This window comes from Eptatretus burgeri, chromosome 12 (assembly GCF_056783735.1).
Source record: "Eptatretus burgeri isolate ZD-2024b chromosome 12, Ebu_testis_v1, whole genome shotgun sequence".
Taxonomy (NCBI): domain Eukaryota; kingdom Metazoa; phylum Chordata; class Myxini; order Myxiniformes; family Myxinidae; genus Eptatretus; species Eptatretus burgeri.
This window is the reverse complement of record NC_140972.1, coordinates 8,933,328-8,951,044: the sequence shown is the minus strand read 5'-3', so window position 1 is coordinate 8,951,044 and position 17,717 is coordinate 8,933,328. Positions and strand designations below refer to the sequence as shown.

The following is a 17,717-nucleotide window of genomic DNA, read 5'->3' as shown; positions in this document are numbered from 1 at the left end:
GATTTCTGAGCTGTTTCCCGTATTAACGTGTTTTCTAAATTACAAAGCCAAATTATTTTTCCACCCGTCACACGCAGCTCTTTATGAAGATTAATGTTTGTGAACATATCCCTGAAATGTCCATGTAAATTCAACGTTGTTTTTTGGTGAAAGCACCTTAAAGGTCCCCTGACACGCAAAAGTACTAAAATTTCATTTATATATGTCCGAAAGGAGTTTTTCATCGTGATTTCAGATCTGACAATGTTTTTTCACAATACTCATTCTGTAAAATGTAAAATTAAAAAAACAAACCTCTTCGTGAACGCCCCTAAAAATTCTTCTGAAAGGGGCAGTAACCCACATGACGTCAACTACAGGATTACAAAGGCTGCACGTAAATTACTCGGGTTGGTGGTCTGTGTGTTTCCACATTTGATTGGTCGACTCAATCGCTTCGTTCATTTCTGCTTTAAAAAAAATTGAACATTTGGTTTTGAGTAATGGATGGCATGGACTTTCATTTGTCTGTTCACGACAGTGAGTGTGAGAGAAATGAAGGATTTTGGTCTGAATCATATGGAGAATTGTCAGATAACGTAGTCGCGGGAGGTGAAGTTCAGGCAGCTGGAAATGAAATACGGCCTGAGCAGTTCGAGCCCGAAGCAGGACAAGCAGAGGAAAATGGCGATGAAATTCCCGGCGTTCATTATGATCGGGAGGACATCGAAGGAAGACTTGGCAATAACAACTGGTTAGACTAAATCCTATTCGTAATTCAATAATGTAAATTCGACTTGCATACTGCTCGATATCAGAAATATTTTAGTGAGGTGACGTGACCAGCGCAGCGCAGTGGACATGTTGCACCGCGGTGAATAAATCGCAAGCAAGGCTGGCGCATGTCATCGGCCGTATCTCTCCGCGCATAAAACGAAGCAATCTCGCTGTCCGGATACGATGAAAACTTGTGTGCAGAACACACCTTGTGACACAATTGTCTCGAGTAGTCCGATAAATTTGACGTTCTGTTGCATTTTTATTTATTTTATTCCTACTGTTGTCATGTAGCACCAGTAGAAAACAATAAGCCTGGTGTTGGCTAAGTGGTGAGGGTGGCGGCTTGGGATCCTAGGGTCCTGGGTTCAAGCCTCGTTGGCCGCTGAATTAAAATACACCAGGAGGTTGACTCAGCCTGTCATCCTTCCGAGATCGGCAAAATGAGCACCAGTGTACTGGTAAGGGGACACTGCATCAGCGGCATAGCCGTGTCCCAACCAATGATGCAACCATCAGCCACAGGCTGTGTGAGAGGGAGAGAGAGGGAGAGAGAGGGAGAGAGAGGGAGAGAGAGGGAGAGAGAGGGAGAGAGAGGGAGAGAGAGGGAGAGAGAGGGAGAGAGAGGGAGAGAGGGAGGGAGGGAGAGGGAGAGAGAGGGAGGGAGAGAGAGGGAGAGAGAGAGAGGGAGAGAGAGAGAGAGAGAGGGAGAGAGAGGGAGAGAGAGGGAGAGAGAGGGAGAGAGAGGAGAGGAGAGGAGAGGAGAGGAGGGGAGGCTACGGCACGTCAGATTTATCGGCCAAGTCGGACAGATGACGGATTTGTCGGACGGACGATGGGCGGACGACGGATTTGTCGGACTAGTCTAGTCTCGACTCTTGAGATCTCAAGGCAATCCACTCTGTTCGAGTTTCTGGATGTGACGTTAACGCTGCGATTCGCTGAAGTCAACTTTTTTTAGGGGCGGGGCATAGCAAGTTGTGAAAGGCACCAGAAATGATCGAAATATTGCTCTAATTATCCCATTTTTGATTAAAAAAAAAACATGGGTGATTTCTTCACTAGTAAGGTCAAGTTAATATTTAAATAACCAGAAAGTTTTTCATGTCAGGGGACCTTTAAAGTTTTTGGGTCGTTGCCGATATCGGTCAAGCGTGTGTGTGTGTGTGTGTGTGTGTGTGTGTGTGTGTGTGTGTGTGTGTGTGTGTGTGTGTGTGTGTTTTTCATAAAGTATAACTCTCTCTCTCTGTCCCATCCTTGCTCGCCCCCCTCCCAATACAGTGCAGCTTCCTCCTCCCACATATCTCTCACTCTCCCCTTCCCTCTTTCTGTCTCTGTCTCAGGACATATCCGGATTGTGGTTATGTCTGGATGGTGTTGGTCTCTGGATGTGTCTCGGCAGGGTTTGTCTCCGGGCGTGTCCGAATGGTGTTTGTCTCCGGACATGTCCATATGGTGTTTGTCTCCGGCCAGCTTGGCTGCAGATGCGTCTGGGTGGTGTTTGTCTCCGGATGCGTCTGGGGAGTAATTAACGCTCCATCATACATCTGACTTGCCTTCCTCTCACCTCACACTGTATTCCGTTCCCCCACCCATCCTCAATTCCCCACCCCTCCTCACCCCCCCTCCCTCCTATGTCCTCTCTCCCCACTCTCCCTCTCTCCCACTCCTCTCTTCCCCCCCTCTTTTTCTACCTTCACCCTTTTGTATCCCCGTCAGCAAAGCGACACGTGGTATTTGCTGGTTTTCCATAAAATAATAATGTGTGTGTGTGTGTGTGTGTGTGTGTGTGTGTGTGTGTGTGTGTGTGTGTGTGTGTGTGTCTGCTCTTTAACTCCAAAACCGTGGAACCCAGCAGCCTAAAACTTTGCATGCGTCTTAAGGGAACTCCAAGGAAGTGCACGACTGAAAATTAGGTGTTTGGGTTAATTAAAACACCCCTTTTGACGATAATTAAAGCCCTTATTTAATTATATCCTTTATCATGCACATCCTCAGACAGCTCGCTCTCGATGGGATATTAAGGTACATCCTGGGTTACCTTGCTGTGGTCTTAATTCACCATTTTGTTTTATTTGGCCTTCTCAACGATGCCTTGAGTTGGAACAGGCCGCAACGGTTTATTAACGATAATGTGCTCAAAATGTTTTTTTTTTCACTTTAGAACTGTTGTAGCCAACTTTTCTCCTAATTAGAATCGACAGCATTTCTCTTGCACAAGTGTGGCCACCCCCAACTCATTTTTTTTTCACTTCGCCCGAAATGGGATGCGAATCGGATATAAAAATTACTACGGGCCTGAACTGGAGTTTTTGGCTCAAGAGGAAGTTTGTGGACCACAAACAAAATGTCACCTTTGGCCAAGTCTACTCTTTTTGTAGTTGTTGCAAATTGATGCAGTTGAATTTAGTTATATTTGTTGGTTTGCTTTGCCATTTCTACTAAAATGGTCCATTGATAATCCCAACTGCATTAATATTGTAACAGTTGTGGGGGTAGATGGAAGGATATAATAGGGGAATTTAGCATTGTGTCGAGTTGCTTGGTCCATGGACGAGTAGGAAGCATCTCGATGGAACAAATTTAGGGAATCTGTGAGCTTAAATGTTACGTGTTACCACACGAGGGGTGGCGTGGTGTTAATTAGCCTCGGGAGTAAAAATATAAGTTCCCCAGGACGTGATTGCCCTCTGTGATTTTTTTTTCCCTATGTTTTTTTTATATTGCAAGCCAGGCAGAAAAGCTGGTAAACGCATCCCTGAAATGACAACAAACAGGAGAAGCCCCACCTTCCCGGGTTTGGGGGCGGGCAAGCCATGCCCCAGAGGTGGAGGATATATGGCGAAGGAGACAGAGCACACAGGAGAGGCTGGCACATTGCACATGTGGATTGTGGAAAGCTTCCGTCTGGATGGGACGGGAGTTCAGCAGAGCACACACGAGGTCGGTGTGAGGACCGCACAAGGCAGGTGCCACCTTTTGGAACGAGGAAGGCTGGCATGTTTTGAGCCTTTGTGTGGAAAGCTGCTTGCAGATTGCCTGGCGTGCGTCTGCCCGGCTACGAGTGACGGCGCCATTTTGTGCATGTGTGCACGTGCTGGTGGAAGTGCTCCCCATTCCAAGTTCGACAAGGACCAGCTCTGGGCTAAGCTGAGTCCCAGTGTACTTAAAAAAGGGGGATTTTCTTTTCATTTGGTCACCCTTTCTCTGTATTTGCGTCTGTGTGCGAGGCCTCGACTGCCTGATTTATTTATTTATTATTACTATTATTACCTGTTGAATTATCGTCTTTGTAAATATTTGTGTATGATCATCAAATGTGTTTATTTTGAAGAAACTGTATTTGTATAATTGTTGTGGGTTCATGGATAAACTCCCTTGTGCCGTCTGGTGCAGTGCTCCTGTGCCATGCTCCTTCGCCTGTCTGCCATTGCCCTCCGCCATACCCTTCGAGCACGTGTTGAAATCTCTGTCAATCAACGTGTCCGCCTCTACCTAATAAGGAGTGGCTACCTCCACGAACCGCTCGGCCGTCCCGGGGGGTTGGCGGCATTAACCGCCCGTCACCACAAATTGGGTCGGGGAGTTAACCTGCGACAGCCACCCTCACGTCAATATAATGTCCAGTTACAGTCTGTGGAAGACACTTAATGACACACACACACACACACACACACACACACACACACACACACACACACACACACACACACACACACACACACACACACACACACACACACACACACACACACACACACTTTTTTTTTAAAGAAGAAGAATGCGCTTCCAACCAAATGTAAAACGAGATAGACTCCGCTAATTTGAGCAATAAGCATGAGCAGACCCGGTCTTAGGCGACGTTTCACCAGCTTCACAGCCGGTTTCCTTCGGCCAATAGACCCTGAGCCTCGGCACGTGTCCAGTTTTTATTTTGATACGACCGCTCATTTCCTGTCACGTGCTGGTGCTCGAGGTCAAATGGAGGAGTGCTTTTTTATTTATTTTAGTTTGCAAAGCTCAAGCAAAATAAATGTGAAATCACATCATTGATGGGCTGCTCTGCTTGTTTTTTTTTTCTTTTTTTTCCACTTTCATGTGATCTGGTGTTGTCTATGGGTGGGTGAGCATGTGTGTGAGCTGCTTGTTGTTTTTGTGTTTCCAGGGCACAAACACGGCTGGTTTCATGTTCGAGTTGGTTGTGTGAGTGTTGGAGTTCTCGTTGGGTGTTGTACACATGCGACATGGTATTTGGGATTGAGTGTTGTTTGTTATTCACCTTACCCAGCTGTTTGCACCATCCAGTTTTTGCCATTTGGTGCCAGTTTGCACCTTCCCACCATAAAATGCAGTGGATTGGTGCTTAAGTCAAGTTCGTAGCTTAGACGAATTTTGAGTCAAGCTGTCAGAAAAGAATAAGAAGAATGACAAACGGGCACGATTGTGTTTCTCATTTTTCTTGTTCAGCGATGATGTCCCAAAGTTGAATGAGTGTTATTGGATGGAGAATTCTCTGCAGATGACTGGTGGGTAATTTATAGGTTTATAATTTTTATCTTGGTGGATTTTTTTTGAGAAATTTGTTGTATTGAGCCAATGGAGTGTCCGGGCCATCCCTACAGAAGAAGTCGATTATATATGATAATTAATGTCGTTCTACGACCTGAGACGAATGTCGTGATGTCACTGCCACAATGCAAGTATGGTCTGCTGCTCCCGGAAGAGCTATCTCGCAGTGCTAATTACCAAGATGGAATTTCAGATGCTGTCAAGCTGCATTTCAGATGATGGGATGTATGGGATACAGTGCCTGTGCTTTCACCACTCATGGTTTGGAGTCACACAGTATCTGCTTTATAAGTGAAAGGTTTTCAATCACAAGTGTATGGAAGCTTGTTGCCCTGATGATGCCCTAACGAGGGCGAAACCAGTAGGTAACTGCATTTCCCATGCACTTGTTTGTGAAAGCATCTGAAATTCTCTCTTGGTAAATCTTGAAATGAAATTCCATCTTGGTAAGTATAATGTATATAGTGTTGTGGTTACCAAATTCGCAAACCACCATTCAGGTCCCTTAGGTGAGGTATCTCGGTAAGTGCATGTGTAGTTAGGCCCAAACCCGTTGTCTAGTGGGAATACATGTCATTTATACGTGCTGCGACTCTTCAGGATAGCCGTTTTTCTTTTACTATCTTTATTTTGGACCAACCGCCATGATTACCACCACAACCACAACATCAACCACCAACCACAACACCGCTTCACCACAACCGCCACGACCTTCACGTCACACCTCGCAACCGTAGCATCGCCACCGTTCTTGCCCCGCTGTGGGTACCGGTGTTGGACTCGTGCAGGGCGCACGTTGAACAGCGTGTACAAAATCACGGATTTTGTGCTTCAAAAACGGATCAAAAACGACACACGCCCACTTTTTGCCGTCCAATCGGTGGGCGAGGGGCGATTTGGCCCCGCCTCCAGAACGATCGATATATGCAAATTTGTGGATCAAGAAGCCTTCACGCCCACTTTTTCTCGGGCCAATGGGGAGCGAGGTGAAAGGTCGAAGGGAGGGGGTCAAAGGCGAAGCTACGGGGGGGATAAAAGGACGGTGTTCGTCAGTCAGCAGAACGAGAAGGAGTCGGAACGGAGAGAGAAGAGTGTGGAAGTCTGGAGCCCGAAGCCTGCAGTAGCTGGAGAAGCTGAAGAGAGTCGAACGAGGAGAGCCCAAAGAAGAGTCCAGGGTGGAGAGTCCAGAGGCGGAGAGGCGGCAGCGGCGAAGGCAGACGAGGGGGTGCTCGCGACGGTGCCGGGAGCTGCACGCCCGAGGAAGGCCGGCAGCGCGACCTGGCCGAGGTGGAGACGCACACCAGGGATAATAAAGATCCTCTATACCCCGAGCATCAGCAACCCCCTCCTGTTTCCCCCCGCGCTGAGATAGTGCGACCAAGGGGGCCCCGTTCCCACCCCCTACCAGACACCGTCCACGAGGCCCGCGGGTTGCGGCGCCATCGCCGCTCCGCGTCTCATCACCAGACGGGTAGGCGCGACCCGGTCTCGGCCTCAGGCCCGCCTCATCCTTGAGGGATTTCTTTTCCTTGGTTTTGGGTATGTGTTGTCGGCGCCGTCTGTGAAGTAGAATTGTATAAGTGTTGCCGTGTGCTCGGTAGTCGGTATTAGCTCTGCACTGTGTTTTCACTTTTATATTGGCTTTTTGTGTAAATGGAATTGTGTTTTCTTTTTTTTGTGTGCATTTGGTGGAATTGTATTTGTGTGCTTCCCGTGTGCCGCGAATAAATGTGCTTTATTATTGAACTGTTCTCCCGCTTCGCTTCGTCTTTTCCTCCATTGAATCCTCATCTTGCTTCACGTAAAGGGTTGGTAGTGGGCTGAATACGCCCGATAATTAATCGAACCGTCGAGGTCGACGATAACACCGCTCGGTTATTCTGATAGTACGGAACGGGTCGCTTAAGTGGCCCGTGTCCGAAGTCGACCTGCGGCGAGGTGCGATCGCCCGGTCTACCCTCCGCGTGGGTACTTAGGTAGGTCGAATTTGGCGAGCAACCCTATCCCACGCGGGGGCTGATTGGCTCGATCGCGGTGAGACCGAAAGGTCCACCCGTGACTGGTTCCCGGCGTTAGTCCGAGAGGGTCACGACTGGATTGTCCGTCCGGTGGGCGACGTGCCGCGATTCGAGTTACGTGGCCGTCAGCACGCCGGCGGGCACGAAATCCGCAACAATATATTGTAACGAATTCTGGTCCGCCTGGCGTTGCATAACTCCAATTGCAACCGCGTCGCCCACCGGTCGGACAATTCAGTCATGACCCTCCTTGGAACTACCGCCAGGAGCTAGTCGCGGGTGGGTCTTTCGAACTCACCAAACCCAGTCCGCATTCTACCCGCGCAAAATAGGGTGAATCACCGAATGTTGATATGCCTAAATACCCGTGCGGGTAACCTACCGAGGGGTTGCACCATGCCGCAGGTCGGCTTAGGACACGAACCACTGAAGCGGTTCGTTCCATACTACAGGGATAACCGAGCGGTGTTATCGCCGACCTCGACGGTTCAGATTACTTTACCCGGGTGTTCAAACCCTCACTAATTATTCCACGAGGTAAGGTGGCACTTTCAATAAAGGAAAGGACGCAACGACGGGGAACAGTTCGACAAGCACATTTATTATTGACACACACGTAAGGCAGTCATGCAATATGTACAGTAAGAAAACAATACAACCGAATAAAGCAGGGAATTCTGTACAACACAGTCACTTAAACAGGTTCAAAAGGGATCCAAAAGGTCCTGAGTTCAAGCCCCGTTGAGCCACTGAATTAATACACCAGGGGGTTGACTCAGCCTGTCATTCTTCCGAGGTCGGCGAAATGAGTACCAGTGTACTGGGCCGGTTTATACCCTGGTTAAAATAGGTGTACCATATCCCTGTGTCGTAAGAGGCGACCAGGGTTGCGTCAGGAAGGGCATCCGGCATAAAACATGTGCCAAATCACTATGCGGATCATACGGATGATCCGCTGTGGCGACCCCTAACGGGAGCAGCCGAAAGAAGAAGAAGAAGAAGAAGATATATATATATATATATATATATATATATATATATATATATATATATATGTATATATATATATGTATATATATATATGTATATGTATATATATGTATATATATATGTATATGTATATATATGTATATGTATATATATATATGTATATGTATATATATATATGTATATGTATATATGTATGTATATATATATATATATATATATATATATATATATATATATATATATATATATATATATATATATATATATATATATATATATATATATATATATATATAATTCCAGCAAGGTGTGTGTGTTTGTGTCCACTGTTTATCGACAACCACTGGTCCGATCTAATTGAAACTTGCCAGGTATATTGCTGGGACCTGAGTATGTGCCATTTCAAGGTTTGATATTAATGGGACAAGTGGTTCCCAAGTTATGGCCATTTATTTACCAAACCAATGACAGGACACGTTGCTACGCAGGCGTGGCCGATGGGGAAAGGGTGCCATTTAGTTACCAATGACAGGACACGCTGCTGCGTAGGCGTGGCCACTGGGGAAGAGATCCTCAGCCACGTTCCCCATTACGGGTTACAACGTACGGACTTCCGGATAGTGATGACTTAGTGTATTCGAATAATTTCTCGATTTCTAATGCGCATTTGTAGATAAACACAATGTCCCAATCCAGTTGTCGTTTACGAGAGTGAATGAACGGCCTATGTGTTTGAATTTTTTTTTTTTTTTTTGCACGTACGGCCATGCACGTACCGCCACCCACGTACGGGCACGCAAGAGCGAAGGCGCAGCCTGTGTGGTTGTTGTTTCTGGCACGCGGTTAGAATTTTTTTTTTTGCACGTACGGCCACGCAAGTACGGTCACGCACTCATATATATATATATATATATATATATATATATATATATATATATATATATATATATATATATATATATATATATATATATATATATAAAAATAAATATATGTAAGATATTTATATATTTACACTGGTGTGTGTATCAGAGTTCGCGACTCAAGATTTGACTCGGAATTGACGAAATTGACTTGAGACTCGGACTTGGGATTTGGTGTCTGGTGACTTGCGACTTGAGTTTATAATGACTTGTTGACTCTTCAGAAAATAATAGTTGAATCAACATTTAATTAAAACGGGGTTTACATTAAATGGTAAATGATTTACAGTGATGGGCATGTGCGGTTTGGTCAATGACAGAATACGAGGTGTGTTCAAAAAGTATCCAACCTTAATTTTTCATGCGTAAACAAATGAAGCTTGGGAGGCATGGTTTGGTGCACGTATGTAGGCGATCCTAATTCATATGCGTGAATATTTTCCCGCCTGCAGAAGCTGTCAGTCGCTGACAGATTGCGGATAAGTGAGGAAGTGTAAGTGAGCGCCGTCGGATTTTCGTTTTTGACAAAATGGCGGAAACACTTGAACAACGGTACTGCATCAAATATTGTGTAAAGCTTGGCGATTCCCAAGTGGAAACGATCCACAAGATTCAACAGGCCTTCTGGAACGAATTAATGGGCACCACACAGATAAAAGAGTGGTACAACCGCTTCAAAGATGGTCGCACATCAGTGGAAAGTGAAGCACATTCTGGTCGGCCCTCAACATCCCGAAATGAGATCGTCATTGACCAAGTGAGGACCCTGCTGATGCAGGATCGTCGTATCACGATCAGAGAACTTGCAGACGAGGCGGGCGTCAGCATTGGATCCGTTCATTCCATTGTGACTGAGGATTTGGGCTTAAGGAGAATCTCAGCGAAGTTCGTGCCAAAGCTGCTAACGATCGAGCAGAAGCAACTCCGTTTGGAGATCGCACAGGACATGCTGGAGACTGTGAACAGCGATCCCAACTTCTTCAACACAGTAATCACTGGCAATGAGACCTGGGTTTATGGGTATGACCCAGAATCCAAGTTCCAGTCATCACAATGGATGCATCCAACATCCCCGAGGCCAAAAAAAGGAAGGATGGTCCGCAGCAATGTCAAAGTCATGCTGACCGTCTTCTTTGACTCCAGTGGCGTGGTTCATCACGAGTACGTACCACAAGGCACAACCTTCACCAAAGAGTACTACAAAGCGGTACTGCGTCACCTTCATGACGCTGTGCGATGCAAACGGCCGGACCTGTGGGCAGCGGTCAATTGGCTGCTCCATCACGATAACGCACCCGCCCATTCTTCACATTTGATACAGTTTCCTGGTCAAACAAAACACACCTGTGCTTCGTCAGGCTCCCTACTCTCCCGACATGGCTCCGTGTGACTTCTGGCTTTCCCCAAGCTGAAAATGCCCCTGAAAGGGACCAGATTTCAGTCCAGCTAAGACATCATGCGGAATACAACGGACCGGCTGCGTGCCATCCCAAAAGAGGCGTTCCAGCGCTGCTTCCGACAGTGGCAGAACCGTTGGGAGCAGTGTGTGGCAGCCCAAGGGGACTACTTTGAAGGAGATTAGTGTAAGTTTGTTTTATCTGGATATGAGTATTTTTTATGAACAAAGGTCAGATACTTTTTGAACACACCTCATACACCATGTACGTGTACAACGTACATGTGCATCACGCCAGCGTTTACGGCTACCGGATCACATACCGTTCTCCACTGGGGTTAAAGGTAGTGTCCAGTTTATCCACTCTCTAGACAGCACACCATGTCCAAGCAGCAAGTTCCAGTCTTTCTGACATGGGCAACAACTTTATTCAAACCATGAACATTTGTCCCGGGAAAAACTTGGCCCCTGATTGGTAATCCCGCACGTTCCGACCTGATAAAATGATTTTGTGATGATTGACATATGTCAGTTGATTTCGATTATTTAAACATTGTCACGAATTGTAAATTATAACACGACTTGTTGTATTTAAATGAAAACATAATAAAGTATGAGATCTTAAAAGACAACAACTGAAATTAATAAGTTGAACGTTTACATTTTAACGTGCATCATAAATATACAAGTAAATTGTTAAGATCTCCTTTCCTGTTCCACATTGAATGCTTTGGTTCTACGTGTGAACCATTTAAACACAAACTGAGGTTACTGACTAACTTCATATACATATGTTCAAGTAGGTACACTGGATATGAAAAGTACATTTCACATAAAATTATTTTTGCTGGGAACAAAACAAAATATGTCCACGATGTGAAGTTGACAAATAAAAACTTGAGTTAAACAGCTTTTTAGAGTATATGTTGCAATAAATCAAGCCCTGTGTCTTCATTCCTTGATAGCTTGTACTCAAAGGTTTATAAGTAAATGTGGAACTTGACACAAATTAAGCCTGGCATTGGCTTTGTGGTTAGGGTGGCCTGCTTGGGACCTTAGGGTCCTGAGTTTGAGCCCCGTCAGCCGCTGAATTAACACCAGGTGGGGTTGACTCAGCGTGTCATCCTTTCGAGGTCGGCAAAATGAGCACTAATGTGCATTAGCAGCATCGTCGCACCCCAAACCAATGATGCAACCAACAACCTCAAATGCTGCACACAAGTGTGTGTGTGTGTGTGTGTGTGTGTGTGTGTGTGTGTGTGTGTGTGTGTGTGTGTGTGTGTGTGTGTGTGTGTGTGTGTGTGTGTGTGTGTGTGTGTGTGTGTGTGTGTGTGTGTGTGTGTACAAGTTGAAATAATACTATGGTAACTTGAGACTTGACGTGAGATTTGCCCTCAAAGACTTGAGACTTACTTGAGACCTGGCTCAAGTGAATTGTTGACATCTCTGGTGTACGTAAAAAAAAAAAAAAAATGGAAAACCTGCGTAAATGATGAACACCAAGTATATGTAAAGCAATGCCTTCCACATAGGTGTGGCCCATGTGTTAATTATGCAAATACCATCCCAGCATGCACAGGGTCATGTATAAAAATACTCCACAGGCCTGGTTGCCTATAGGTATGGCTAGCATGGCTGCAAGGTGAGACCGGTGACTATGAAAGAGGGGTGTTTGTTGGGGCGCATTTGGCAGAAGCTTCAGTGACAAAGACAGCTCAACTTGCTGATGTTTCATGTGCAATGGTGTCTCAGGTTGTTGGCATGGAACTCCGAGGGAAAGATATCAGCAAAGGGCAACAGTTGGCCGAAGCGCATACTCCAGGATTGTGTTATCCATGCATTAATTTGAAATGCAAGGCAAATCAGGTGAGCAACTGCAGATCAGTTGACTGTAAATTTCAATGTGGGGCACAAGCAGCCAGTTTCATCAAAGCAGTTCGCCCAGAAGTCCACAGAGGGGAATACTATAGTTGAGTTGCAGTGCACAAACCGCTTATCACACCTGGCAATGCACGTTTGCGAGTCCAGTGTTTCAAAGCGCACAGGCAATGGACAACTGAGCAGTATACACGGACACACGGACACACGGACACACGGACACACGGACACACGGACACACGGACACACGGACACACGGACACACGGACACACGGACACACGGACACACGGACACACGGACACACGGACACACGGACACACGGACACACGGACACACAGACACACAGACACACAGACACACAGACACACAGACACACAGACACACAGACACACAGACACACAGACACACAGACACACAGACACACAGACACACAGACACACAGACACACAGACACACAGACACACAGACACACAGACACACAGACACACAGACACACAGACACACAGACACACAGACACACAGACACACAGACACACAGACACACAGACACACAGACACACAGACACACAGACACACAGACACACAGACACACAGACACACAGACACACAGACACACAGACACACAGACACACAGACACACAGACACACAGACACACACTCGTGTGCAGCCATACCTATAGGCAACGTTTTCCACCTCCATCTTACAGATCTGAGGTCATTCACTCTCTTGTGGAAGAATGATGTCGCTCGCATCCCTCCTGCAGAATTCCAGATGCTGGTGGACTCTATGCCACAGCGCATACAGGCTGGATTAGCCGCACGGGGTGGTTCAACGCCCTATTAAGTGACTTTACATTGGTGTTTCCATTTATTGTCCACTCCCTGTATACAGTATTTCTATCACTGGCCCACTATAGAAATATATTTATTTATATACTTGCACTAATGTGTGTGTGTGTGTGTAACATATATATATATATATATATATATATATATATATATATATATATATATATATATATATATATATATATATATATATATATATCGTGTACATGTAAAGTAGTGAGCAGAAGCTGTGGTTGTAATTGGCTGTAGGTGCTTGTTGGGATCGAAAGGAGAGCTCAGATGTAACACTCGACTTTCAGTTGTTTGATTCCATTGGAACTTAGATCTCTCTCATCTAGGTTTGATTATTGAGTATCATCTTTCAGCGGGATGTGAAGCTGGGGTCTCATCTGCCAGCGTTTGCTGCTGTTGGACGTTAAAGATCCCATCGAGTCTTTCCAGCATAGTGGGCCATTGTCTGCTGCCACCCTGACCAAATTTGGTATTCCCTCTTGACTGCTTCTTCGAAAGCCATGTGCCAAATCATCCAGTATAATACTTATCATGAGGCTCATTTGGCAGCACAGAACCTGCAATCAAAGACTATCCAAAAGTTGAGTCCTTTTTTGTTGGATGTAGTGAATTGTTATAGATATTTGATTTTTATTGTTTTATCAAAGCAGTGCAGCATCTTGATCATCTGGAAAACATTCCTGCTGTGTTACTTGTCTTGTTTCTTAATGTGTCGCTTCAGACCTCCAACAAAGGTTCCATATGGTGTTACTTACTGTAATTGAAATCTCAGAGCTGCTGTGTCTCATGGAGGGTGCTTAAATACGTCTTATTTTACACAATATGGAGGTTCATGGAAATGCGAGGTGACAGGGTAAACGGGCAAGAAACTTACAGTGGAGGGCAACAGTTGGACACAATAAGCAGGGGAATTAACGAAGTGAAAGAAGAGAAGAGAAGAAAGAAAGAACCTGCAAGAAGAGGGTTGGGGTAAATTGGTTCGGCTTAATGGGGGTAGAAAAGATGGCAGGTAGAGACTGGGGATGACATGAGATAATAGTGCAGTTGCTCGACACCCTGGTAGCGCACTGTCCGCTCTTTAACTGCATTTGCTTACTTGAAGAGAAATATTTTGTCGAACAAGAACTGCATCTCGTTTGGGAGTAAACGGTGTTATCCTCCACTTAATGTCGAGTTATCTTGCTCTTGAGTTTCTTTGAACGGTTATTGACAAGCCTACACATGGATTATGGTCAAACGTATTATGTTCAAAATTTAGAAAACACCTATGTAATTAGGCTACCTTTGTTTGTCAATACATCAACTTTTCATTTGAAACATATTTTGAGGGATTTATTTTCAAATCTCGAATTCTAGGCTCATCGATGATCTAAATGACAGGGGAGCAGACTTACAAACTGACGGAGGATCAAAGGAGACAAGGGAGACGAATACATAGCACATGAGTGGCTTATGGGCGGAAAGCAAAGGCTTTGGAGGGGTTAGAGGGGGTCATTGAGACCAAGGATGAATGAGTCATTGAGACGGGAGAAAGCTTGAGTGACAATGGGCAGCATGTTTGAAGTACACTCTTGAAGAGGGGGGGGGGGCATGGGATGAAACAGATACATGGAGTTGATTCCACACACAAGAGAATCAAGAAGGAATAGAGGCGAGCATGGGTGCTTAGAGGAATGTGTGCGACATTAAGGGAGGATGACACGTGGAGGCGGCCTGAAGAAGGATGAAGTGAGGTGATAGAAAACAGAGTCCACTATCTGTCCTGGCTGTGGTGGGTGGAAGCAAACTTCGGGATACTACTTCCTGCTGGGATATCCCAATAACATGGAGAGACTTGGACTCAATAACCTCGAGGGAACAAGATGGGAAGCCGATGCACCAGCTTAGACTGGGAACCCACACTTCATTTATGATAATGCATCTCCTGTATTCAATGTAAGTGAGCCAGTGTGGGAGTTTAGAGTACTTTAACAGGTGCTTTTATCAGTTTAATAGACATCTAATTGGCATAAACAAATGATAACATGATGAGTAAATGTTTATGGAGTTGTATTATGAGATCAGTTATTATACTACTTGGGTGTATCGTTAGTTATTACCTCTGATATCGAAGGTGGACGGAGGTTATGTTTTCACCCCTGTCTGTCTGCTTGTTTGTCTGTCTGTCTGTCTGTCTGTCTGTCTGTGAGCAGGATATCTCAGGAAATTGTAGATGGATTTGGACGAAACTTGGTGGACAGGTTGGGTGTGTGACAAGGAAGAATTGATTCGATTTTGGTGCAGATCCGAATCCGGATTCGGATATGGGAGTTTTATTTTCATTTTGCAGGTGATTCTTGAGCTGGAGCCAAAAACTATAAATAGTATGATATTGCAAAAAAGTTGTGGACGCATTATGACAAAACTTGGTGAATGAGTTGGGTCAGTGACAAGAACAGGCCGATTAGATTTTGTTTAAGGTTTGGATGCAGATCCGGCCTATCAGTGGGATACAAAACGCAAACTGTTCAGCCTGTCATAGGTTTGTGCTCTACCAAGTGCCATTCTAGTTATAATATTGGTTGTGTCATTCTCTCTATTTGAACTGCACCGTTTTAATTCCAGCCACCAGCTGTTTGACCATTTTCTTTATATGATTTCAACAACTCATTTTAAGTGCAATACCATAAAGCATCCAGTACACAGAATCTCCAAAATTAATTTGTAAGCACATTTTGCTCTGGATATTTTGTTAATGGTGCCTGTTCCTGTACACTTCCTGACCCTCTGATCTTAACCATTGTAGGGACACACGAAAAAGCTGAATTTCTTTTGTGTTGGTCGTTCCTTCCTTCTGGTTGATGCTCCTGGCTATGGGTACCGTGCACCCATTGACTTCACAGAGATGGTATCTGTGTACCTGAAGACCAGGCAGAGGTAAGTGCCAGGAATATGCACAGTACCTTCATGGGAAACTGCTTCCTATTATGCTAATCCTTTTCCAGCACATAATTCACGAGAGTCCCGTTATGATGAACAGATTTGTTCCTTGGACCAGTGGACTTGATTAATATTTCACTGAAAGTGACTCGGATTACAACTTTTTTCCACAATGATGCTATTGAGCTTGTTCCCTTTCAAGGGGTGACTACGTGGCTCCAGCTCATTGTTTATTATTGTATTTTTAACTTTTCTTTAAGTTATACCACATGTAGCTAGCTCGGTGTGCTAAATATAGAATTTTATTGAAAAACACAGAAAACTCACCATGAATTTTAGTGTGCCATGTTTATGGTTCCTTCAGAGGACGTTCGAGAAGACTGCACTGTGAGGCCTTCAAGGAATATTGTTCAGTAAGCTTGCCTCTTAAACATATCCAGGACGATGGTCCACAACAACCACAAGCCATTAGACAAAATCCCTGCGTTAAAAGCACAAGGAAAGGAAACAATCAAAATAAGGGGTTTAATACTAGAAATTCAAAAAGTACAACAAAGTCTTATGGAGATAGAGCACAATGCGGGTTAATTCCCCAAAACTACAGATGCCACAGTGCGAGGTGATCAGAACAAAGGCAGGTGAATGCTGAACCTGTTCGCATTAAGGTTGTCGAGTGGAGCCAAGGAAGAACGAACACTTTTCAGCCGAATGTTGTTTGTCTTTTCAAAGTGTATCTCAACGAGTTCATCTTAATGGAACTCTGAACTACCGCAAGTCTTCATCATCGCATAACTATGAGTCTTGCAGATTATTTTTGCAGGCTCGTGCCTCAGCTATACCCACCATCATCCCATTCACCCCCTGATTTTCTTCTCTGCCATCTCCTCTTCTTCTATACTTCCCCAAAGCCCTCCCCTCGGATTATTTTATCCATCTTCTGACACCTCCCTCTTCTTTAGATGGTGTACTCGTATAAGCCTCGCAATACATGTCCTGCTTTGTCCTGTTTGAAAACCGCTCTGTGGTCAAAATATCAGACCTCTAAGCCTTCGTTCTCATTTTAGATTTGCAGGTGGTTGTGCTTCCATGGTTTTTGACATTTTGTGAAGTCGTCATTATCTGAAACGAATAAATCGATGAAGCATTGCCAATATGGTACAGGAAGTACACCATAATTAGCAATGCCATTAGTGTTATCCCATTCAAGTGACAATGTGTGCCGATGGTTGTGCTCGAGCCTTGTGGTTCATCAGCTTTCAAGGTTAATGCCACGGAGATGAAATAAATTGAATTGTTAAAACCCATAATTACTGTAAGACTCTGCAAAAAATCTCTTAATATGGTACGTGCTTATGTCTTTTTAAAATCTGGGAGGTAATCACCAATTATACCATTTGAAAAGAAGG

The 17,717-nt window shown here is 44.9% G+C and overlaps 1 protein-coding gene across 3 annotated transcripts in view; it reads left to right on the top strand.

Moving 5' to 3' along the window:
* Positions 1-17,717, top strand: part of GTPBP8 (GTP binding protein 8) — a 54,791-nt gene that overhangs the window by 25,377 nt on the left and 11,697 nt on the right. For 2 of the 3 annotated variants that reach the window (XM_085849408.1, XM_085849409.1), the window contains exon 6: positions 3,487-6,967. In XM_085849408.1, coding sequence (XP_085705534.1) covers positions 3,487-4,107 — 621 coding nt within the window. In that variant the 3' untranslated portion in view covers positions 4,108-6,967. Of the gene's footprint in view, positions 1-3,486; positions 6,968-16,177; positions 16,309-17,717 lie in introns of those variants that run through there. The other variant, XM_085849410.1, reaches the window with a different exon arrangement.